At 43.8% G+C, this 25,522-nt stretch overlaps 1 protein-coding gene across 1 annotated transcript; it reads right to left on the bottom strand.

Moving 5' to 3' along the window:
* Positions 1–3,282: 3,282 nt before the first annotated feature.
* Positions 3,283–15,417, bottom strand: NOSIP (nitric oxide synthase interacting protein). The gene is made up of 9 exons (XM_018566735.1): positions 15,399–15,417; positions 14,307–14,397; positions 13,067–13,172; positions 12,403–12,484; positions 10,357–10,498; positions 9,548–9,678; positions 8,374–8,561; positions 5,650–5,758; positions 3,283–3,504 (listed from the first exon to the last, which is right to left on the bottom strand). The coding sequence occupies exons 2-9, from the start codon at positions 14,374–14,376 to the stop codon at positions 3,433–3,435; spliced, it is 900 nt and encodes a 299-aa protein (XP_018422237.1). The 5' UTR covers positions 14,377–14,397; positions 15,399–15,417; the 3' UTR covers positions 3,283–3,432.
* Between the last annotated feature and the right edge of the window lie 10,105 nt (positions 15,418–25,522).

A 25,522-nucleotide genomic window follows, 5' to 3' on the forward strand; every position in this document is an offset into this window, starting at 1 on the left:
TAGCAAATTCAAACAAAAAGCTCAGTTGGGCTTTAGGTTCACCCCCTATTTCCATTGTCAAAATGACATGTCACAACCCAAAGAGGACATAAGATGGCAATAATTTAATAACAAAATTCTTCCTTTCTATTCAGAACTAAAAAATACATTTGGTTAGACTTCTACTTGGTCAGGCTGTGCCTGACAAAGTTGGCAAGTGGAGGATGAATATACAAATCTTAAATATGTAATACAGCCAAAGCAGCATGGTACAGCAAACATTTACATGAAGTATGTCACAAATTTAAAAGGAGGAAAACATTACAATAACTAAAAAATATATCCCCACTGAAAATACATTATAGATCCCATTCAAAGCAGGACTAAACCTTTAAAAAGGAGAACTATGAGGTGAGTGTTTTTCACTCACCTCATCGTTCTAGCGACCTGTGACAATGAGACTGTCACAGGTCGGCTCAGTAGATCGGGAGGTGAGCAAACACATACCTTCGTTCACTCACCTCTCGATCCTGTGACGGCTCCCTGCCGTGACAGGGGAGGGGCTGGATTCCCCTCTCCCCGCTCCGATCTGCCAGCACTGACTGACGGAACGGACGGGGGAGGGTACAGCTGGCTCTGCCTCTAGATAGGCAGAGCCAGCTGTCACTCACGCAGCTGGGCGGATCTCGACATCGTTGTCGGGATTCGCTGCAGCGTCTCAGTATACCGCAAGCTGTAGTACTGAGCCTAGGGTGACGGGAGGACACTAGTTTGTGTGCTCCCGTTACCCTAAGGAGAACTATGGGGAAAAGCCCTGACCCAGCTGGTAGAAGAGACTTTTAGAAATCTCTAGGTCTATACTGGCAAAATAAAAAAAACTCATCTGACTGCTAGCATTTTTCTTTCTTCTGATCGTGGTGCATGCACATTAAAATGTACAGTGCCGGTTCATTCCCAGAATCATACAGATACCAGATGCTGAAATAATGCAACTCCAATGCACATACATACGGGTCACATTATCAGTGCCCACCCGAAGGATAAAGCAATAAGATGCTGGACCCCGAAGAAGAGGACCTTGCGACACTGGGAGGAGAGCACACCTAGATATAAGGGCTCCATAACAGAAAAGGGCCTGCTAGTAATAGAGAATTTATATAATGAAATTCTACCACAAATAAAACAAACAATATCAATGACATGGTATTTTACATTTTTATTCATAAAACAGTGTGCACGACAGATACACTCCACAAAGAAATACACACTGAATAAGGATGATTATTTTTATATGGAAATTTGTATCCGGCAACAACGGCTACAGTGTGGGTGAAGCCGGTGTTTTCAGCACAGACAAAAGACCAGAAAATCTGGGTTACAAGGGCCCTGACATGACATTTTTATCTATTGGAGGCACAGCATCTCCTGCAGGTAAATCCAACCATTATAGCAGAAATATGACCGCTGCACAATCATTCTCTACAGCAATGCTGACATATTCATGCATGTTCACACCAGCTAAGCTTTCATGTTTCAATAGTTCTCAGTCCATTTTTATCTTAGGTTTATGTATTTTTTATCTGATTTTGTTTACCATGTGTATAAAAGCTTTGATTTGTAAAATTAACATTTCATCTAGGATGCTAGGATTTAATGAACATCATGGGAAAGAGCACAGCAAGAGCTGTTTGCCTTCAGCCCTTCTCACTCTGACTGAAGATTTGTAGAGTTGTCTATTCCACAGCAGGGGGATCGGGGAGGAGTTACTGCTCTTACTATTTTAATTGTCTAGGTAACTTGCAGTTAGAGCTATTGAGCTTTGTAAGCTTTTTTTATACAACAGAGGAAAGAAAGAGCCTGGAAAAAAACAAAAATAAGCAGACAGCGCCTCCTGCTGGCTGAACATGGAATATAACCTTAATGTGCAGCATTTTGTATTTAGCTGACAAATGAAAACAATTTTGACAAGCCAAGAGCATCCATTCCAGGCAACCGATTTTCCCCTACAAGACTGACTGGCCAAGGAGTGTCTACACCTACATACAACTGCTTTTTTGATTCCATTATTGGCTTGATAGGATGATGATCTTTTAAAGCCTCTAGGAAGCCCAACATTGACAACTATATAGTCCAAAAGTCCACTGCTGACCTCAACTTCTGAAAATACTTATTCCCTGGCTTTCTTGCACATCCAATGGCTTCACTACTGTTTAAATTTCGGACTATGTAAAAGTATGCAGGTTAGGTGGTCCATAGTCACTCCAAGTTGCCTGATCTGCATGCTTGTTTTAGGTAATGGTCTGCAAGTTTTGAAAATGTTAGCTGCCTAGCTGTTTATGCTGATCTTCTGGTTTCAATTCTTTCTAAGCTACTACCTGGGACCAAGTTTGCAGATCAGGACAGTCAAAGTAGATTCGAGACATCCCTAACAATATTCTTGTTCTGCATTAGTAATTCAGAGAACTGAAGCTAGAGACTCAGCATTCCGGCCAGGCAACCAGCATTTAGGGATGTTCCGATACCAAAGTACCGTACTAAGTACAAGTACAGACACTTTTCCAGCTGCAGGACTAGACTAGAGAAAAATTCAAAAGTTAGGAGTCAGCTGTCATTTGTAAGGAGCACACTGAGCTCCTGGGATAGATGGATAGAGATAGATAGATAGATAGATAGATAGATAGATAGATAGATAGATAGATAGATAGATGCACCGATACCATTTTTACAAGTACTGATACTTGTCCGAGTACTCACAGATACAAGTACTGATACATTTTTGTTTATTGTCATGTGACAGTTTTTCTAAAATAATACAGACTAATGATTTCAGGACAGCGGTGGAGCGCCAGAGCCAGGTCCCAGCTGCAACCCTGGTAGTTCTCGTGAAAATGCCAAATATCAGCCCTGGTATCTGGACATCCCTACCGGCATTTTTAGAAGTAGGACTTCAATGGCAGCCTACATATTTTTATCTGTATAGCTTTCCTTTAAAAGTTCTGCCTTACTTCTTTGCTGACAATTGCAAGAACTATGGGAATAATTTACTAACATCTTTGTTCTCCAATCAGGATTGCTTACATGCATTTGGTTGTGGAAAAGGTCAGTCAACAAGATGGATTATGTAAAAGTTTAAAGATAAATGCTCAACTCTTAAGCATTTCTTTCCCACCTTAACATCCTGCAAGAGTATGTAACATTATCCACTCATAGAGGAGTGATATGCGACTGTTCAATGTTGAGGGCAAAAGAGGAACAGGAGCCACAGAAGACTGAGTTGGCTACTTTTGTCTCCAAGCCGTGATCCAATGCATAGCAGAGAAGACCCAACAAGCGATCAGTGCCTACTGTACTGCACAGAAAAAGGAGTAATCCATTCTATGTAGCGTTATGTGTACATAGAGGGCAAAATTACAGAAGTGTGCCAAATGGAAAGGTTTGTGATACAAATACTTCTCACGCCTGCATGACTGGCCGAGCTTCTTTAGCTTCCAGCTGTACTCCGGATCCGGAGAATCCTGTGCCACCCTGCAGAGAAATCACAGTTATTATCCTATGTACAGTGTGAGAAATAAAAGGAGCTGTCGAGAGACAGTTACAGCTGAAAGCCAAATCACATCTTAGGCAATCAGGCCTGAGTGGTTATTCACAGAGCTGTGAAGACTTTCCAATAACTGAAACATACTGGGCTTAAAATCTACCACTAGGCTTCTATAAGACAGCAGGGTCTGCCAGGAAGTTCCTGTAAAGCATCATTGAATCAGATCAATTAATAAATGTAGTCAGTTTTCTTTGTGCTGGGTAGCTGGAAAGTGTCCAGGGGAATTGTTGCAGTTCCTTTCACAACCGGAAACAGGGTCCTGGGGCTATTTCTGTAGTTAAAGGAGAACTATGGGGTTAAGTCTTTTCCCAATAGTTCTCCTTAGGGTAACGGGATGACACAAACTAGCGTCCTCCCGTCACCCTAGGCTCAGTATACCGCGAGCTGTAGCTCGCGGTATACTAAGACGCCGCAGCTGAAGCGGATCCCGACAATTATGCCGGGATCCGCCCAGCTGCGTGACTGACAGCTGGCTCTGCCTATCTAGAGGCAGAGCCAGCTGTACCTGCCCCCTCCCCCGTCTGATCCACCAGTCAGCGCTAGCGGATCGGAGCGGGGAGAATCCAGACCCTCCCCTGTCACGGCAGAGAGCCGTGACAGGATCGAGAAGTGAGCGAACGCCGGTATGTGTTCGCTCACCTCCCAATCTACTTAGCCGACCTGTGACAGTCTCATTGTCACAGGTCGGCTAGAACTATGAGGTGAGTGAAAAGCACTCACCTCATAGTTCTCCTTTAAATGTATCCAGCTGTTATAGCTTCATATTAGAGAACTTAAAAGAACCGCAAATTAGGAAAATTACTGTATGGGTTAATGCATGTAATGATAGTATGCAGTATGGAGATAATTCTTATAGTTGCGGAAACTCCATATTCTTCTGGACAGCTTGCTCTGCACGCACATGTGGAGAAAATATAAATGTGAACTAAAAAATTAAATTCATTTACTGAATATTATTATAACATGTTAATCCAAATACTTTTATATTTTTTGCACTAGTGCTACAGCAAATACATAATATGTATAATAGTGCCGCTAAACATTGTCCATAATAATCTCAAATTCAGCACAGATTCCTACCGTACTGATTAGATATTGGTGGCTGATATCTGATGTATTGCTGTAGACAACATGAGCACATTTGTCTACTTCATTTTATAGATTTTCTCAAATGATTTTGGTACTACAGTGACTAATTCAGAGGGTAGGACGGTAGATTCTTCATTGACAAAACAGGATGAGAGCTACCCCACTGAAATTACTACACTACAAAATAGAGATGCACCGATAACGTTTTTTCGGTGTCGAGTACCCAAATGTATCTTTCGGAACTTGCCTGATACCAAGTAACAGGACTTCTGCTAGCATGAAGCAGGCTTCCCAGGCACCCGGCTCCATGCGGATTGGCCAAGAGGCCGGCTTCCCAGCCAATCAGGAAGCCGGGAGGTTGGCCATTACCCGCCGTCGGTCTACCTGACTGGCTGGGAAGCCGGCTCCATGTTCCCTCACAGCATTGCCGGTCAGAGGAAATCTCCCCCTGACCAGAAGTATCGGGGGAGGTATCGGAGCATTTCGGCGAGTACTCGCTAAAATACTCGGTATTGGCACCGATACTATTATCGGTACATCCCTACTACTAAATACTGCCAAGGATTTTGTCCTCTATCTCGACCAACTTCAGGGCACGCACAATGAAAAAACAGCTGCGTGCTTGCAATATCTGGGCTGCTTATTTATGGCCTCTGTTAGCAGAGAGATAAACAATTCAGATCTGGGGATTTATCATCCACATATCCAGAAGTAAGAAGAAACTTTAGAAGCTTAGACTTTAGAAAATTGTTCCATTTTTTTTTGGAAAGCACAGTAACTGGTGCCCAGACACAATGTTCTGAGGTTTAGACCATGGTCCTTTATAAGATCTTAAAACACCCGACAGACACAATTTAAGGCCAGAAATGATATTCTGTATTGCAATGCTGGTGTGCAAAATAAAAAAAAATGGACAATTTTTAAGCATAAAGTTTCTGAAGTTACTGCGGACACCCTACAATGAACAAAAGAATAACACTTACCCTCTGCAAAACGATAATATCCTTCTCCATCAGCTTTTCTCCACTAATTGGATCGGTCATATCTTTCTTGATCAACTTCTCAACGCACTCCAATGTGACCACAGCTCCCCTAAAAAGAGGAAAGTACTTTCAGTAAGTACAAGATCCATTCAGACACACCTTTACAATTCTACGTTCTGGATGAGGGCCTCATTGTAAACAATAATAATAATAAATATCAAATAATGCATTTACAAAAAAAAAATAAAAATCTTCATCCGACAAATTGCACTACCCAAAATGTCCTCCAGGTGTCAGCAAGCATCTACCATCCAGACTAATGACCTCAGATCCAATCACATATGTTCTGGGGTGAAGAAAAAAAAAAAAGAGAATACAGGCGACATCAATGTCTAGACTGTAGACAAAAGAATGTCATAACCTGAAGGAGAGATATAACTGAATGAAATGAACAAATTAATCTTGCTGATGCAGTGCAAAACTGCATATGCAATCCTTGTACATGCAAAGAAATAAAAGGTTTACGATTGCAAAGCTTACGTTGTCTCGATTATGTCTATTAAGTGAACATGTTCAGTGTACTGCCAGGATGAGATTTCGTTTTAGATCAAATATGACCTACAAGCCTTCCCTATGACAGGCCTTTGATAGTAAACAGTGTCACGTGACAAAGACGATCCAGTCACACACCAAAAGTAGACATGACTGAAACAATTTATATCTACCACACGCCAAAATGGACACTGACACATCCCATGTAAAAGGCAACCCAGTTTCACTGGCACGGTCTGGTTTCTATATACCGTATTTGCCGGCGTATAAGGCGACTCGGCGTATAAGGCGACCCACTAATTTTTTCTGATAAAACATAGGTTTTGGGTATAAGACGAGTATAGCCCCAAATAATGTTTCAACACACCCACTTGAGGAAGGGACCCTGCGTGGCCCTGAAACGTCGGCTTTGTTGATTATTGTGACACAATTGTCCAATAAAAAGGACTTATCTATTTAAATTATCTTGAGTGCTGGTGACCTGTCTTTCTACTTAATACACCCACTAACATCCCTGTCGGTATTCCCGAGTGTGGCTTGGGGTTAATTTTCAGTACCATAAGCGGTAACCCCGAGCCACACTCGGGATTACAGTCTTTTACCTTGTCCACGATCCCTGCTGTTTCCGCCGTCTTCCCTCCCTTGCGAGGTAGCACGTCGCAGGGGGCGGCACCGGCGGAAATTTTAAAAGTTTTTTTTTTTTAAATACGGAAAAAAAAAAATATTCAGACTGCCAGGGAGGCTAATTTGTCAGGCTGCTGGATGTGCGGTATTACTGTGTGTACGGTAGCTTCGGCTACATACAGTATACCGCGCTGAGCCAATCACGGCAGGCTTTGTATTCATTAATAGAATACATCGCTTGCAGTGATTGGCTCAGCGCGGTATACTGTATGTAGCTGAAGCTACCGTACATACAGTAATACCACACATCCAGCGGTATTGTATACCCGGCGGATAAGACGACCCCCGATTATCAGGGGATGCTTTTAAGTCTAAAAACTCGTCTTATATGCCGGCAAATACGGTAGTTATTATACATATGGCAAGCTTCTAATTTACAACCACCCCATTCTCAATGTTTCCAACATTAATATAATAGTTTTCAAGATGGGTAAGTGGCCTGCAGCTTTCCTCCCCTTCATCCCTCCCCTCTTGCACTGATCAGTTGGACTCTCATGCAAAATGTTAAATCGCAAATTGTGTGTCTTGGCACATCACAGAAACCTACCAGCAGCACTCTGCTAGTGTGTGTTGCAGGAAGAGAACAGGCATGTCATCAGTTTATCTGATGCACTGAAGGCTTTCTGTAAACTGTAACAGATGGCAACCGCATGAATCTATAACCAGGCTTTATAGCAGGGCGCACATGGGAAGGCTTACAACAATACAAAACACAAAAAAGATCCCCAGCGCACCTGCCAGCTAGCCTGCAACACAACGAATTACCCTGTCAACAGTATGCGTTAAAAAACAGGTTTTAGTTGCACAAACCTTTGGCCAAAAAAATTTAGAAGCCACACTGCCACCGTCAAGGCACCTCTGCAAAGTGTGGTCCTAACTATTTATTTGAGTCTCCAAGTGTGAGCATATTAATGAAGTTGATAGATTCAATGCAGGTGTGCCTGGGAGGACAGCCGAGTCCTCCTCAAAAGGTGCAGGGACGCACTGGGGGCCCAGCAACCAAAAATCTATGAAATGTTTATAGATAAGTTATAGATTCATGCGGTTGCCATCTTTTTCTAGTTTGACTATTTTGGATGTGGGGGCGCACTGGGGGTCCCGGCGTGCATTTTTGGATGCTGGGCCCCCAGTGCGTCCCTGCACCTTTTGAGGAGGACTAGGCTGCCTCCCAGGCACACCTGCACTGAATCTATCAACTTCATTAATATGCTCACACTTGGAGACTCAAATAAATAGAGTAAGGCTGGGCACACACCTTACAACCATCGCAAGACTTTTGTCTTGCGATGGTTTATAAGCCCTTTTTTTATGGTTTATAAGCCCTTTTTACGCCTGTCAATTTGACTTTGTGGTTTTGCTATTTTTATAAAAAGAGCCTCAACTGTATTCCGTCTTGTCTTTTGTGCTAAAACAATAAAAATGTATATGGAAAAAAAAAAAAAAGAGCCTCAACAAGGAAATAAAAACAAAATTTATCAATGGACTTACGAAGGTCGTAGGACTGCACAGGGTACAGAATTGCCAAGCATATCCCGCGTCACTGCGCACACATATCTATCCTGACGGTTTATGAGACCAACACGATCCACATTTTCATCTACTTTAGTAAACTTCACAGAGGTCAAGTCTTTCATCTTCAGAGACATTCCACTCATGGGGCAGTAAACATTCTTGTCCTGTCAGAAAACAGCAGTGAGCATGCAGTGTGGAAATTGGTTTTGAATGAGGCCGCTATTAAAGTCAAACACTATTTTGGTTAACACGATAAGTACAGGCCTACTGCATATATGAGCGAACCATTTCAGATTCCTACCTACTTCTGTTTTGGAGGTATTACAAGCACCCTAAGAACCAACGTCATGGGTCGCATTGTACGATGGGTGTCAACCCAAATTAACGAACTCACAACTTCTCACCCCTTTCTCTAAGACTTGGTGAAGTTCTTTAGAAGGCAAGGTTGTGCAGTGAGGTCAGCACAGAGCTTGTTAAATGGTTTGATGAACTACCCACATGCCCGATTCTCTAATAACTCAGAATTTAAATATGCATTTATCAATGGTTCTCTAATGTCCTTTTTTTGCATGTGGTTCTTGAAAAAAGTATTTTGTGTGCAGGTACATACATTTGAATCCATGTTTACAGCATTTTACATATTATTATACAGGATTTAAATAGCGCCAACGGTTTGTGCAGGGCTTTACAATATAAGGAAGTCCTTACAGTTATAATACAAGACGGTAAGGAGGGCCCTGCCTGTGAGAGCTTACAATCTAAAAGGGAGTGGCAAGTGATACAAGAGGTGATATCTGTGTGGGGATGAGTTGTTTGAGAAAGTAATAGTTCAGTGGTTAGGTTGAGGTGGGATAGGCTTCCTGAAAAAAGATGGGTCCTCAGGGATCGCCTAAAGGCAGACAGAGTAGGAGACAGCCGGACAGGTTGGGGTAGGGAGTTCAGGAGAGACTCTAGAGAAAACCTGGCATGGGAGGCATGGGAGGAGTCATACTATTCCACCCTTATAGAAAAAGTGTGTTTTTACACGCGAAAACACTAATGCTTAGGTGTGAATCCGGCCTGAACTGCTTTGTATCTTATTTTGTAAATACATCAGGAATACTTCCTATTTGTTTAATGAAATCGGTTTTGCTTTATTTTGGATACTCACTGGCTTCTTCACAAGTGTGGATTTGGCCTCTGGTGTCAGCGATGGGATCCAGAAGCTGGGAAGCTGCTTGCCTTTATCCTCACTGCTTTGCTTACTAGTGCTGGCCTCTGCTGCTGAGCCATTGCTCTCTTCTTTAAAAAAAAAAAAAAAATTACAGAAACTCACAAATAACATTATGATTACCACACAGCTTCCTCAAAACAAGCAAGATCACAAATCACCAGGTGGCCACACTACCATATACACTGGCAGACGGGAATGTAAATAAAGAGCTTAGTGTGACCGGTGACACAGGAAGCTATAAAGCAGCAAATAGTGGTGTCACCTTCCTAAAAGTGATCTGTGGCAGAAGCACCAGATCTAAAGAGCGTCTAGAAAGAGTTACCGTATTTGCCGGCGTATAAGACGACCCCCCACTTTTTGAGAAAAAATATAGGTTTTGGGCTATACTCGTCGTATAAGACGAGTATAGCCCAAAACAATGTTTAAATGCACTTACTAGCCTCCTTGGCGGTATTCCCGAGTGTGGCTCGGGGTTAATCAAACCCCGTCTTATACGCCGGCAAATACGGTACAAGTAATCTTCCAAGAAAAACACATGCTTTCGAGGAGAGAGAGGTGTGTGTGTGTGTCTAACTTTCAGTTAAGTGGAAGGCACCTATGGCAGCAAAAGGGTTCATCAGTCACAGAAACGGTGTAATCTACATGCATTACCAGTTATTAGGATGAGTTAATACCCCTACAGACTGCACCAACAATGGTGCATAAAGAACGTTACGACTGACAGAGAAAGAAAAGATTTCACACACCCATTTTCTTGGAGAAGGGGTTGAGTGGTTTACTGATGATGGACATTTCCTTATCAAGAAACACTTTCATTTTGGACTCTTTTGCAGCTTTGGTCAATTCTTCCATTTCTGTCTTCTTCTCATTCTTCTGCTTTTCATACAACTGATTAAAAAAAAAAAGGAAGATTTTGTCTTCAACTGAGCAGCAATTTTTATTTTACACAGTTTGGAAAGTGGCAGCAATTTGCATGTCTAGCACATAACAATCTAAGTCTGGATATTATTATTCCCTCTGCATAAGACCACATTTTGTGTCATTTTCAGAAAGTTAATAAAGGACTGGGTTGTGCATTTGTAATGTTTGCAATGTATCCAATAGCTATTGTTTCCAATCGGCTCAGTTCACGCTAGCATGTTGCGTTTGTGTGCATTGTCTAAATGGAACATGCTGCATGAACAAAAATCGAAAAGAGAAGCCGATTGGTTACTAGGGATGTACCGATACTGGTATGGAGTACGAGTACCGATATTATTTTTCCCGTACTCACCGATACCGTATACCGAGTATCGGAAGTCCCATGCAGGAAGCCAGGCAACGTGTAATGACTCGCCGCCTTGCTTCCTGATAAGCCGGGCGGCATGTAAAGACTCGCTACCCGGCTTCCCGATTAGCAGGGAAGCCGTCACCATGCTTCTCATCACTATGTGACGAGAAAGCATGGAGCCGGCTTTCTGGCCAATCAGGAAGCCAGTCGCCATGTAATGAAGTGACTCCCGGCTTCCTGATTGGCCGGCTCCATGGTCATGAAGTGACCAGGGAGCATGAAGCCGGTTTCCTGGTCAATCAGGATGCCGGGCGTCACGTCATTACACAGCGCCCGGATTCCTGATTGGCCAGCTTCCCAATCAATCAGGAAGCCGGGCAGCGAGTCATTACACACTGCGCGGCTTTCTGATTGGCCGGGAAGCCAGCTCCATGCTCTCTCATCATAAGTGACGAGGGAGAATGGAGCCGGCTTCCCGGCCAATCAGGAAGCCGGGCAGGGTGTAATGAAGCGCTGCCCGGCTTCCTGATACAGGAAGAATCGGGCTAGGCATCGGAACATTTGGGCGAATACAAGTACTCGCCCAAATACTCGGCATCGGCACTGATACTAGTATCGGTATTACTGCATCCCTATTGGTTACTATGGGCAACTGCTCCACATTCTGTCTGCTCCAGTTTTGATAAGTTCCTCCCAATGTATTTTGGCTCCTGCTGTGACCAAAACAACCTGCACATGAACGCATCTCAATACAAATACAAAAACAGATCTCAATACCAGACAACTCAAAAGCATTTAACGTGTGTCAATGCAGCGGACGTGGTGTGAATCTAGCCTTAAACAAAATCAAGAGATCTCCTTTATCATTGGAACACTATTCAATGAATACATTTAACCCATGTGTTTCCTGCACAGTTTTGCATATTTCATTAAAAGAGGCATGCAAAGCACAATAACCCCAGAAACTTGTCCCCTTTTATTGTTCTGATCATGCCTGGCTGATTAAAAATTAAATCCCATTGTCTGGTCTTTGTTATTTTGTTTTGCACTTTACAACTCTTTACTCGCTTACATTTCAAAGAAGTTGTTAATTGGTCTGAACTGTAAAAACTGCACCATAGGAAGTGGTTGCCCAAAGCAGGTTTTAGCTGTAACCAAGATTGGGAGAAAAGAAAAGTAATGTGGAAGCCAACTGCTTGCTACAGACAACTGTGCCACCTAACAGGAAACAATTTGAATGAATAAGCCTCAAAGCATGTTATGTATCAATACAACTATAGAAGAGTAGAGTGGATGCGATTCCATTGTACAATGTCTAATGTTTCCAATACCTGATATTTACTGGATCTTAGATTTTTTGCAAAAACTGCACGACACGCTAATGAGTTCCAAAACATTGGAGTGATTTGCACACCAGCACAACTGTGTCTCTTTCCAGCTCACACAAAAGGTCTATTTGTAGCAATGACAACTGGAAATATATGCCCTTTTGTATAACTTCACCATCATCATCATACTTTACCTTCATCTGTCGAGCAATCTCTTTCTTCTGATGCAAGATGTATTCCAGGATGGCTTCTTTTTCAAAGATGTATCCATCTGGCCTGCATATATAAGGCATCATGAGAAACGGTTATCTACAGCAGCATTATATGGCCAGCCAGTAAATATCTAATTGCTTCAACTATGAAAATGTTTTGTATGGTTATATAACCGTGTCCCCTTCTTCCACTGTTTTGGAGGGAACTGAGAAATGTATATTATATTTTATTTTATGTGCGCAACAAAGCTTTCAGTCCAATATGTGGACTGTGCCGTATAGAACTTGGCAGACAAGAAGTGGTCAGTATTCCCAGTTGATACAGGCTGCAGGTGATAAATGAAACAATTTGCAACTTAAAAAAAATAAATGTGATTTTCTTTGCTAGCCATACATGGCTCGATATTCTCTTGTTTAGCCCACCATGCACCACCATGCTCCCTTCCATCCCAGAACGCACGGGGAAGTTTGGTGAGCGATTGTGGTACGTTCCAGCAGCCACCGCTCTGGAACGCACCGCAATTGGTATGAACAAGCCCTAACAGATTCCCTTTATTTTTTTTCTGAGCTATGAACAATGAAAGCAGAACAGCCAGCTGGCTTCCAAGATCACCTATATTTGACAGGTAGGTAATTGAATACTCACGTTACCACAGGATCTTTACACGGCTGAAGGGATAAACAGCAGCAATCAAAATCCTTCACTGCATCTCTGCTGAGCCGAACAGTTTGTGTTCCATATCCAGAAGCAGCTGAAAGAACAACAACAAAAATGTTTGAGTAGTAGTAACACTTTACTTTACACAAGTAACCCAGCAGGAATTTATAAAAACAGTGGATTCTTGACCGTCTTCTAGAACAGTGGATTGAAAGAGAACCTATCAAAATCAAACCTGCAATTGACATTTTACAAGCCTGTAATTTGCCCATACAAGGCAATCTACAGGATCCGTAGCCAGCAGGCCCCTTCTAAAGCATTTATTTTCATGTGCTTCCCCGCTGCCACATTATCCCACAAGAAAAAAATAGTTGTGCAAATTTCAGACTGGGTTGGTGTCAGAGGTACCACAGGGCTAAAGACCCCAGGGAAGAAAGACAAGTATTCTCCTATGATTCCAAGTGCCTTTTTTTCATTATCAGGGATCTGGCAGCTGACTGGGATGCTTAGGGAGCAAGTAAATGTAAGTACAAGTACCCAGGGGTCCTTAATGGGAAAGTTACAGGTTACAGCTGATGAAGTCTGACTTGCATACTTGTTCTAGGTCAATAACCTATTAGGTAGTAGAGCAGGGATGGGAAGGGGGATGAGGAAGCAACCCAGTAGCTTGCAATTTAAAAAAAAAAAAAAAAAAAAAAAAAAAAAATCGGCAATGATAGCTTCCATAATTTTTGACAGGTCCTCTTTAATCTGCCTGGAAATGACCACAGTGGTTTTCAAAGTGATAAAACCTCAATGCAGGCATCAAAAATGCAATGATATGGACTACTTTAAGAAAGCAGAACACACAGCCAAGTCACCCAAGGCAGCACTTTATTCCTAACCCCCAAAATATTTTCTTTTTGGTAGTTTGCTTCTTAAAGGAAACTTTACTGAGAGAAATATACCGGTAGATTCTGCCACCGCTTATCCCCATCACGAAATGCTAGTTGCCTGGTTTTCCCTGGCTTCATTACGGTTTAAAAAACACTGATTCCGAACAAACAAGTCAGGAAAGTCCTAATGAAGTCAGAGAAACTGAAGCTAAGTCATCAGCATGATGTAGGCAACTGAACACTGTCACTTAGACAGTAAATACGATGAGGGAGAGGGGCTGTAACCCTTTACAACTATATTCAAAACAAATAAAAACCATTTCGCTGGAATTCCATTTTAAAGTGCTACGAACCAGTGTCTTTCCTCTTCTCGTAGTAGGTGTACACAGCTCCAGCTGTGCAGTTCTTTCCATGTCTCGTCATCTTCAGTCATACAGAAACCAACTTTAGAAATGAGAAAAGTGAGGGTTTCAATATGCTACCTGGATTTTTAAAAAAGACTGAAGGGAAAAGAAAGTTTATATTAACAAACCAGCAATAAAAAAAAAATATGTATAATGTCACGGTTGACATTCTTTTGGAACCGATAGTTGCCCGGCTGTTTTCTTAATATTTTGAGTCAGTGACATGGAACATGAATGTAACAAGTAAAGTCATAACTCCTGAGCTGAATACTTGGGACTAGGACTATACTGAAACGGCATAACAACCATGTGCACCAGTGGTCAGACTGCAGCCCAACGTAAAGACGCTACCTAAAGACGCTGCCTGATTCGATATGCACAGGTCACAAAAGGCAAACACACCTCTGGTCTGTGTCAGTGCAGGGCAGCCTCTGGACATAGGAAGACTGACTTTCTAATGAAATGGCACGTCAGCCCGCTGGCACAGTGAATGATGGGACTTGTAGTCCCAATGACTGCTGTCAGCTGACTATTATTGACATGAGTGTGTGCCTGAGCCAAACCTAGTGGTACCTATATAAATGTGTCAATAAGTTGTTGTGAACATTGATACACGCAATCATTTATTGGAATCAGCTGCTTATAACTAAACAGATGCGTTTGTGGGGGAAGAAACAAAAAAAACAAGCTTTAGTAAGAATTTAACTATGAAAAGTTGAACCTTTCATCCAACCTCTACATCATTGATATAGAAAAAAACAGATGTCGGTTCTACAGAAGGACATCTGGACGCTGCAATGCAGAACCTGGGCACTGTGTAGGAAATTAATGGAGGCTGATAACCCAGACCAGGTGAGTAGAACTATGGTTCTCTATTCTGTTAAAGGACTACCAATCCCAGCATGCAATATCACAGCTGGGAGCCACACACAAGAGCCAGACCCCCAACAAGAACCGTGATATCCGTATCCCCCATCACCACCTACAGCTCCCCCTAAAATATGAGCCCCCCCACCAGCGTAGTAACATCCATCTGTTTACCTCTGCGCTCCCGGAAGTGCACTCGCACTCTGTAGGCGCACAGTTATGACGTACTATGGATGTTGTCAATATTAGCCACATGACCTGCCGAGGGGCGGAGCCGGCGGGAAGAGTTTCCGCCTCTGTTGGGTGTCATTTAGGTAGGGAGGGACTGGAGAGGAGAAGCGCTGATGAGGGACGTGACATATGAGGCTGCACGTCCTGTGTCAGAGTTTTACCTCACCGTGTAGTCAGAAGGGGAATTATTCCAGTAAAATCTAATAGAGAGAACCTGTCCTCACTGCGTGACGCATGACATTACAGAGCTAGAGGGACAGATTCCTATATACGCCGAATTATTCATAGTTCAGCCATTCTTCCTACACCTTTTTATCCTGGAGGAAATCTTCAAATCATTTCCAGCTCTTACAATTCTTTGTACAGTTCATGTGCGGGGAGACAAATTATCAAAACTGGAGCAGACAGAATCTGGAGCAATTGCCCATGGTAACCAATCAGCTTCTAGCTTTCATTTTCAATGCTAAACTAAGCAAACTGAAGAGGGAAGCTGATTGGTTAGTATATGCAACTGCTCCAGATTCCATCTGCTTAAGTGAGCAGTAAATTGTACTGGGATTCTTTTCAGTTAGCGAGGTTACATTGTGGAACTCGCTGTCACAAGCAGTGGTATCAGCAGAGAATATTGACTCATTGAAAAAGCATTTAGATACCTTCCTCAGAGACCGGTCAGAGACAGGTACTTCCTCAGAGACAGGTACTCTTAAAAACTAGATCACACAGGAACTTGTGTATACACACATGCACAATCACACAAAGGTTTAACTTGATGGACCTGTGTCTTTATCAAACCTCAAATACTATGTAACTATGTAATTACAGGAATAAACCAAAGAATAAGGAATGTGTGGTTGCTAAGATGCAGGGGGCTGACTGTACAGTGGTATTGGTTGCTAGGATGCAGGGGGCTGACTGTACAGTGTCATTGGTTGCTAGGATGCAGAGGGCTGACTGTTCAGTGTCTTTGGTTGCTAGGACACAGGCAACTGGGCCACACAGAGTCATTGGGTGTTATGGTGCAGCCTGGGGGCTGAAGGTGCACTAAAGACTGATTGTCCGGTATGGACACTCCAACCTAAGTGCTGCACCTCTATTGTGCCTCCATAATTGCCGCCTGAGATAGCCACCTCAACTGGCCTCATAGGTGGCACAGCCCTGCTATTGGTCAGTGAAGAAGTGACCAAAAATGTAAGGGGACATTCCTCCTCTGGCCACTAGTGAACACAACAATTTTTAGTCTGTATTTCTTTTTTTGGCCATTATTATTATTCGTTTGATTCAAACAGCGTACGTGGAAAATTCCCCCTTCCCATTCATGTTTGTGTAGGAGGGAGATTACTATCCGCCACTGTTAAGGAAACCCTTGCGGTATTTTGCAACCGTGAATTTACGATTGTGACCAGAAAACACAGGTCACCTTAGTCAGTACACAGACAGGAAGGAGCATGAGAAGATATTTCCACAGTGAAACTATGCAGATCCTTATCAGCCTTCTCACTCCTACAACCTTCAATGACCAGAAACTGCCCCCGGGCCCACAAAGGTGGAACGGAACATTCAACTGTGCAAAATAATTTACATCGAGAGAGAAACCGAAATAGACTGTTTGGGGTTTAAAGGGCAGAACAGAGCCCGGTGTTGTCATTATCATTGTATCTTCTTTATGACTTGAGCATAACAGGCAAAAACAAAACTACAAACCTGTTTTTCATGTTTTAGAAACCTCCCCTGTAAAATGTCAGTCGTAATGGGATTTCATTGTAGCACTCTGGGCGCGACTGCGCTGCGTGAGCATTAGATTTCCATAGATTTTGTTCCTGGAGAGCGTCAACAATGAAATTAGGACTGTCTGACAGTTACATATGTGACTACAGTATACAGGTGAAACTCGAATAATTAGAATATCATGCAAAGTTCATTTATTTCACTAATGCAACTTAAAAGGTGAAACTAATATATGAGATAGACTCATTACATGCAAAGCAAGATAATTCAAGCCGTGATTTGTCATCATTGTGATGATTATGGCTTACAGCTCATGAAAACCCCAAGAACCCCAAATCCACAATCTCAAAAAAGTAGAATATTACATGCAATCAATAAAACAAGGATTGTACATAGAACAATATCGGACCTCTGAAAAGTACAAGCATGCATATGTACTCAGTACTTGGTTTGGGCCCCTTTTGCAGCACTTACTGCAATTACTTTTGCATGATATTCTAATTATTCGAGTTTCACCTGTATATTAATATGTTCCATAGGTTCCTCAGGAGAGAAATACCCAATTGGTAGTTGGCAGGAAGTTGGGTGCATTGGGATCCCTGTTGTCCCTCTCCACCATTTTAATTGTATTACATGTCCCATAATGTAATATGGAGGGTTTTGGTTTTCATATTGGATAGACTTGGAAGTGTGGTCCTTCTGGGTTTTCTTATTGCTGTCCGGGAGATTTCAGCTCACTTCCTGTCTGTCTGACAACAGAACAGGAAATGAAGGTAGCAGTTGTCACTCGCCAGGGTCTACCTGCATTAGGAATCCACAGTATGTTAAAGAGGAACTCCAGCTATCAGCAAAATTGACTCCACTAGCCCCACTGCATGGGTTACCTGCTCGTTTTGGTCTCGGGGCCGGAATACAGAAGATATACCCACCAGACCTCTGTAAAACAGGATAGGTCATTAAGCAATTGTCCAATTGGTCATTTCATGAATGGGGCTCCTTTTGCACCCCTGTAAAGGGCATTATCTTTTTCTAGCCCATTGTATACATCTTTCTTCTATAGCCCTGAACAAGACCAAAGTCATGATTGGCCTGAGCAGTCTACGGGTGCCTCTGGCTCATGGAAATGTACAAAGTCCAATGAGAGAACCTAGCAAAAAGGTTTAACAGTCCCGAATTCTTTAATATCTGTACTAGTTCACAAAAGGGTAACACAAAACAGCCAAAGCGTTTCGGAGGCCCAAGAGATCTCTCCCTTCTTCGGGGCTTATGACATAATAACCAAAAAGAAATTCTTAGTTGGAAGTTACAAGATGGCGGCAGGCAGTTTTTTGCCGCCTGGGGCGGCCGTGGGGTGTGGCGTCCCGCCGAGTTCCTGGCAACCAGTGATGTCACTGGTTTGCCAGGAGCTCAGCGGGACGCTTGCAAGAGCATCCCAGGCTGCAAATAGTTGGGTTGGGACATGTGTATGGCCCTTACACATCTCCCTGCCCGCCCCTTAGCAACCTGGGACGCTTTGGCTGGAAAGGGGGCGGCAGGCACACTGCAAACATTTTGCCACAGAGCTGCCATGCCTGCTGTTCCCCTACAAGATGGCACCTGAGGCAACAGCCTCATCATGCCTCATTATAGGGACGGTCCTGTTGGCAGTCACTGTGTCAGCAGAACATCTGGCCCATGCAAAATCTGGAAAGCCAGAGATGGGGGTACATAGGGACATCAGTGGGCTGAAAAGACGTCTATAATGTTTAGTTAAACGTGATTACAAAGTAACCCATTTTCCTGACTACATATTAGCTGTAAATGAATGTCATTCAGTTTGTTAAAGCCCATCATCAACAATTGCTTTTTTTAATAAAATACAGTTTTCCATTGTTCATCCTGTTGTATTTCAGTGTTGCTATTCTCCTGCAGGCTCTTTGCATCAACTTCCTGTCTACATGCACATTCTCCAGTCATTTCAAAGAGAAAGAGCCTCCAAACTAGATGGACCCCAATTCTTAGGGACCAGCAAAAGCTGATCCACCAAGTATTTGGTAATGGCTCTCCCAAAGAGAGAACCTCATAGGGTGGACAAAAGTCCTGAAGCCCACAGAGCCCCCCTCCTCCAGACATCAGAATGGACGTCAAAGGTGCCCACACATTCAGTCATCTGTGGTGTAAAAACTGCTCGTACGTAAATGCTATAAATAAATTAATTAAATGCCAGACATGACAGGCCTGGCGGCCAAGAACCATAGTGCAGAGAAAGCTGCAGTGCCGTGATCTTGCGCCGGTGCCACTCAGGGGTAACACCCATAGTGTTTCTCCAGCACCCCTGAGACACCACCCCCAGTGGGCACAGCGCTCCAGGCCTTCTGCCTTCCCAGCCCCTGACCAAACCAAGTGGACCCATTCAAACCAGGAGGAACTGGGTCCCTTGAGTTCCCAGCACTGGGGGAGTATTCACAATCTCCACCGCACAATGAACTCTTCACTTTCCTTCCTACAGCAAGGAGCCCCATCATACCAGGCCAGCCATTCCTAGGACTGACCAACACCGCATTTCCCCTCCTGGAAACCGATAAGAACAGATAATACATTTTATCTCAGCCGAAAAGCGATAACATCCAGGTATAGCTCATACTTTACTTAAAGGAGAACTGTGGGGTTAAGTCTTTTTCCCATAGTTCTCCTTAGGGTAACGGGAGGACACAAACTAGCGTCCTCCCGTCACCCTAGGCTCAGTATAACGCGAGGTGTAGCTCGCCGTATACTGAGACGCCGCAGCTGAAGCAGATCCCGACAATTGTGCCGGGATCCGCCCAGCTGCGTGACTGACAGCTGGCTCTGCCTATCTAGAGGCAGAGCCAGCTGTACCCGCCCCCTCCCCCGTCCGATCCACCAGTCAGCGCTGGCGGATCGGAGCGGGGAGGGGGGAATCCAGCCCCGCTCCGCTCACCTCCCGATCTACTGAGCCGACCTGTTACAGTCTCATTGTCACAGGTCAGCTAGAACTATGAGGTGAGTGAAAAGCACTCACCTCATAGTTCTCCTTTATATTTCACTACACTTCTTGTCCGACAGCACAACAGGAAGTAAGAGAGAATCCCTCCAAAGTACACAAAATCCCTGGTGGTCAGCAGGGTCACCAGAACTAGTGTCCCCATTGGAAGATTTCCCATCTATTCCTGTTCTGATGACTACCCAAAATGTGGGATTTTATTTCACTGTCAGCAATAACAGTCACTAGGACAAATAGAAAGAGTGAATCTTCCTAACGGGGACACAGACAGCAGTATAAACCTGGCAGGTGTTCTAATCCCTCTCCACTCCATCCAAATCTAAAAAAATGTTTTGGCTTCAGTTGCATTTAAGAGACCAGAGCAATGTGCAATTTGGTAACATAGTCAGAATGTATCATTCGGCTATACCTGCTATTAAATAAACAAGAGCGGGAGTCACCAGCTGTAGTAGGAGAGCACCACAAGTCTCAAAATAAATATTCTTTATTATCCCATTATGATGCTGAAAAGCCCCAAAATGAAAATAAACAGAAGAATGCTTATCAAAATGTCCGAGCAATGTTACATTTATTTTTCATGCGCTCTGACGTCTATGGGGCTACAAATGCACTATATAGCACTAAAAGAAGCACCTGCATCTTATTCCAAGTCGCCTGGCAGTGCCACACATAGGTGTGAATGGGCCTCATTGAAAATAATGGGATTCCCTTTGTCATGCGATGGCTGAAGCTCTTTATGTCGCACAGCTTTGACTTGGGACTGGCCAGAACCGTTTTCTTATGTTATGATGTGTGTTGCTTGAAATATTTGGGCTAGCCCAATATGAAGGTACACATCTACTGAACACAGGTATGTGTTTAGTGCAGAACAGGCCTTTCAAACCCAACACTGGTGGGGCGTTTGTCAGACATCCGAAATTCTCACCAAGGTCCAAACCCCTTATTGATGTGACTTTGCGTATACATGCAGCCTCTAAATTATTTACAGACTGTAATACATGCATCCAGTAGTGTAAAGTCTGCTGCACACTAACACTTTGTGCATTATAGGTCCGAAGCTTTATAGGTTGGAAGCTACCACCCACCTATTAAAGGGTATCTACAGTCAAAAACTAACAACAAATCTGTATTTCTATATTGACTTTCCATAAGTTCTATCCCACTCCTAATAACTAGTCAAGTGTATTTGGATTTGGGCGAACCTGCGAATCAACTAAATTCACTTGATTCGGCGGTTCGTCCGAATCCCAAATAACTAATTTATTATATGCCTGTATACAGCTACTCCTCACATTACAACCTACCTGTTTAATGACCGCTCGGACTTACAACCAGCTCTCCAACCAGCTGCTATTGTACACTGTACGAGAACTTGGGTCAAGCTCATCATACATCATCCTTTCTCAGTCTATGTCTCGTTCCCGCAGTTGGTCAGTCAGTCAGTATTCAGTACTGCACATTGGTATTTGCAGTATGCAATCCTAAGTCATGTGCACTGTATATTAGAGCTGATTTCCTCTATTCCTCACTTAGTGACCAATTCGCTAAACAACCTAGTTGTAGGAACGGAACTCGGTCGTTATGTGAGGAATGTCTGTATTGGCCGCCGGGAAGGTTCTATTCATGCCTGCCACCATCTTGTAGGCGGAGCACATGACGTCACATGGCGGTGACATCACACGTTGAACGAGCGGTGACCATATCAGCCGCCAGCGCGTTCTGCACATGCCATCTTGGAGTATATCTGGGTCTACACCAAGATGGCGGCGCCCGAACATGTGTCTTGGTGTACACTCCAAGATGGCGGTGCGCATGCACAGGACCGCCGGCAGGCGATATGGCCACTGCTCGTTCAGCAGTTTCAGTGTGCGGTTTCGGATTCTGAGGCTCGTTGCCTCCGAATCCAAAACAGCATAAAAATTTGTTCACTTTAACGAAACGAATGGAAACGTTTTTCGTTTTCATTTGTTTCATCCATTTTTGCCATGCACATGTCTACTAATAACCATATCCAACTAGGCGTTTGTAAACTTACTTATTGATCATGCCCATGGGATGTACTTCCTGAATGCAGTGACACAATTTCACTCAGCCCTGTGAATATGCACGTCCTTGTGTCATCACTATCACAGAGCCTGCCTTCTGAAGTACAACTCAATGCCTGGACAATGTAACATTACTATTGCTTGCTGGAAGCAATGCATGATGGGATATATAGTCTTGGAAAATCGAGATTGCATCCCATCAAGCAGCAGGGAAAGAGACACAAAGCACACTGGGAATCCAGGAGGTTGCTGGGAGTGATGGGCAGATGAAAGGCAGCAGTCACTACATAAAAGGGATTTTTACTAGTAAGCTTTGATTGCATTATCAAAAACAACTCTAGTATGTATTCCTATTACAATGCTGATGTTATGACAGGATAGTATATGCTGGGACTTTACAACTCCTTTAAAGGGCCACTGAGTGGGCTGAGGCTGGGACAAAGCTCAACTTTTAAACGTAAATTTAAAAATCTGTATAACGCCAGCTGTCTTTAACTCTAAGGACCCATTCACACTTTGCTGTTTCTGTGCACTGGGTTGACATGCAATGTGTCACGTGCATTGCATTAAGGCAACCCATTTATTTTGAAATGGCTTCTAATGCTCAAGAAGCATTTTTTCCAACACAGTACACCACAACGCACAGTAGTGTGTTTTAATATGCTTTGTGGTGGCTGCACAGATTTGAACTAGGGCACTAGGGCCAAGTGCTATGTGCACTAGGTGCCCTGTAGGGTTTAAAAAGCATTTTTAACGTCTTCAATACTTCTTCTTTACCCACAGTGCAATAAATGGTAAGGAATAGTTGTACGCACACAGTTTTTTCCTTAAAAAAAAAGAAGACGTTTGTTTGTTTGTACAGCTCCACTGTGCACACAGAAATTACTGAATACCTAAAATCAAGCCTTTTAGCATGGCACTGTAAAAGTAAATCAAACACATGAAGTCATCTTCTTGGTTTTCGTTATGGCTGCAGGCTCTGCTGTCACCTTTAACAAACAAAGCCCGAAGTCATGGCAGGGTGGCATGTAACCCTGAATTGCCTATGTGAAGAACAAATATTAGACAATGAACAATACTGGGATTTGTAACTACAGTATCTGGATTGCTGGAAAGATTTCAATGAAAAAAAAAAAGAAAGGCATTAATTGTATTGACATTAGTTGGCCCTTCCATGCCTGTCCTTTAGCCTCTATCTACGGCCCCTGGATCCAGGGTTCACATAGTGGGGAGACTTGCTAGGCGACTTCCTCTCCAGGGCATAGCTATAAAGCAACAATGGATCGATTTGCCGATAATTCACTTCCTTTTCCCAGATGAACATCTATAACTTATTAAACCACATTTACAAAGCACAGTATCACTGGCAGAGTGGCATGGCCGCTATGCTGCAGAATGTTTACAGTGTGGCTGCCACCCCCTTTTCAGCCAGAGCGCACTGGGTTGCTAAGAGCCAGACAGGGAGATATGTAAGGGCCATACACATCTCCCGCCCAGCTGTTAGCAACTTGGGACATGCTTGCTGGCGTCCCGCTGAGCTCCTGGCAACCAATGATGTCACTGGTTGCCAGGAGCTGGGTGGAACACCTGCCAGAGCTTCCCATGTTGCTAAGAGCTGGGCGGTGAGATGCAGAGCCCTTACACCTCTCCCCACCCAGCTCTTAGCAGCGTCACTCTCCACCAGCACCCAAGCCCCCGCCTCCAGTGATTTTGCACCATCCAGAAACCCTACCGTCAGAGGATGCCAAGGGAAATTCCATTGCTGCAGCGGAGAAGGAGACAGGCTCCGGGAAGCCATCTCCGAGGATTGGGTGAGTACAACTTTGTTATTTTCAGCCCCAGACCAAAATGAGCAGTTAACGCTTACAGTGCGGGGGTAGACCTACTGCAAGGGTTAATAAATAATTACCCGGAGTTCTTCTTTAATGAGCTTAATTTGTTTTTTAAACAAATTAAGCTCATTAAGCTCATTAAGCTGGCCATACACTGTTAGATTTTTGTTTTCATTCTGCAGGCTGAACAAAAATAAAACTCACAGATTCCTCCATCCGAGCAGCATGGATGGACAAATATCCCACAGGGCTTTTGTACTTTACCAGAGTTGGGTGTTACCAGAATAGAATAGCCAAACGCTGTCCGAATACCCCACCAATGGCTCCAGCTGATTGGTTGCCGTCACTGTTTGACCAAGAATTTCCAAGAATTTCCTGTCCATTAGTACGCAGCCCCTGTCATTCTCTATGGGAGTGCGCGGCCGTACGCCGCCCTACGTTCACCCGCCCTGTACGTCCGTGTGGGTGCGGATGTCTGTACTTGTACGTTGACAGGATGGATCCTGTCTGCGTTCGAGCCGGGACAAACGTACGGACCTGCACTTTCGGTGAGCGTAGGGCGGCGTTCTAGGAAGGACAGGGGCTGCATACTAATCACACACAGCACCTTCCCGGGAGCTGCCCGCGCCGGCCTTTTCTAGTGTGAATGAGGCCTAAAGGTTCAGTTCACCTTTTCACAAAAATGAAAAGGTGAACTAACTCACAGCACCTTCCCACGCCGTCCAGTCCCCTCTGCACTTGTTTGTAATGATGACCCTCCCCTGCTGCCCACACCAGCCTGCATAATGGTCCCAGCACTTAAAAACTCTTCATAGCTGTGGAGTCTGTAAAGCAACATATTGCATGCAAAGGGGCCATGTCACGCCGACCAATTCAAATCTCATCTTAAGGTGCCCATACACTGCACGATTATCGTACGAGAATCGCGGGAATTCCCGCGATCGTACGATAATCGTGCAGTGTTTGGAAGGCAACAAGCCCGCCCCTCAAGGAGATTTTAAAAGAAAGAATATTGCTAATGGAGCGTATTCTTGGGGGATTTAAAGCGTCTACCTATCTCAGTGAGGCACAGTGGCATCCCCCGCACCTCTCAGAAGCGTCTGAAGAAAGACATTGGACAGGACACTAGTGATGTGGTAGAAGCTTCAATAACCTATCACAGCAGAATACGGTGTGCGGCCAGCTTTTTCTCTATTAGTATAGGTGACAGGACATGGTTACACCGGGACCTGAAGTTGCACATCCGAACAGGAACGGATGCACACCTTTGGATGCAGACTATTTGCATACAGGGGCATGCATTTGTACCTGTAGGGGGTGTGCAAGTTCGGGTCGGCGTGTAGCTGTGTGCAGCCACAACCTGTCATTGAGTTGTTGTACTGGTGGCTGCAGGCAGTAGCTGTCCTTCTCAGGCACCGTTTTCTCAACAGATGTGCACGCTGTACAGCTATATATATATATATA

The sequence above is a fragment of the Nanorana parkeri genome, unplaced genomic scaffold, assembly GCF_000935625.1.
Source record: "Nanorana parkeri isolate BGI_ZX_2015 unplaced genomic scaffold, ASM93562v1 scaffold970, whole genome shotgun sequence".
NCBI classification, from domain to species: domain Eukaryota; kingdom Metazoa; phylum Chordata; class Amphibia; order Anura; family Dicroglossidae; genus Nanorana; species Nanorana parkeri.

Bases quoted from the DNA above. Each gene is read 5' to 3' on its own strand.
- NOSIP (XM_018566735.1), bottom strand. From the start codon at position 14,376: ATGACGAGACATGGAAAGAACTGCACAGCTGGAGCTGTGTACACCTAC. The intron at 12,485-13,066 runs GTGAGTATTCAA...TTATATATGCAG, and splicing joins TGTAAAGATCCTGTGGTAAC to GCCAGATGGATACATCTTTG. The intron at 3,505-5,649 runs GTAAGTGTTATT...ATTTCTCTGCAG, and splicing joins ATATTATCGTTTTGCAGAGG to GGTGGCACAGGATTCTCCGG.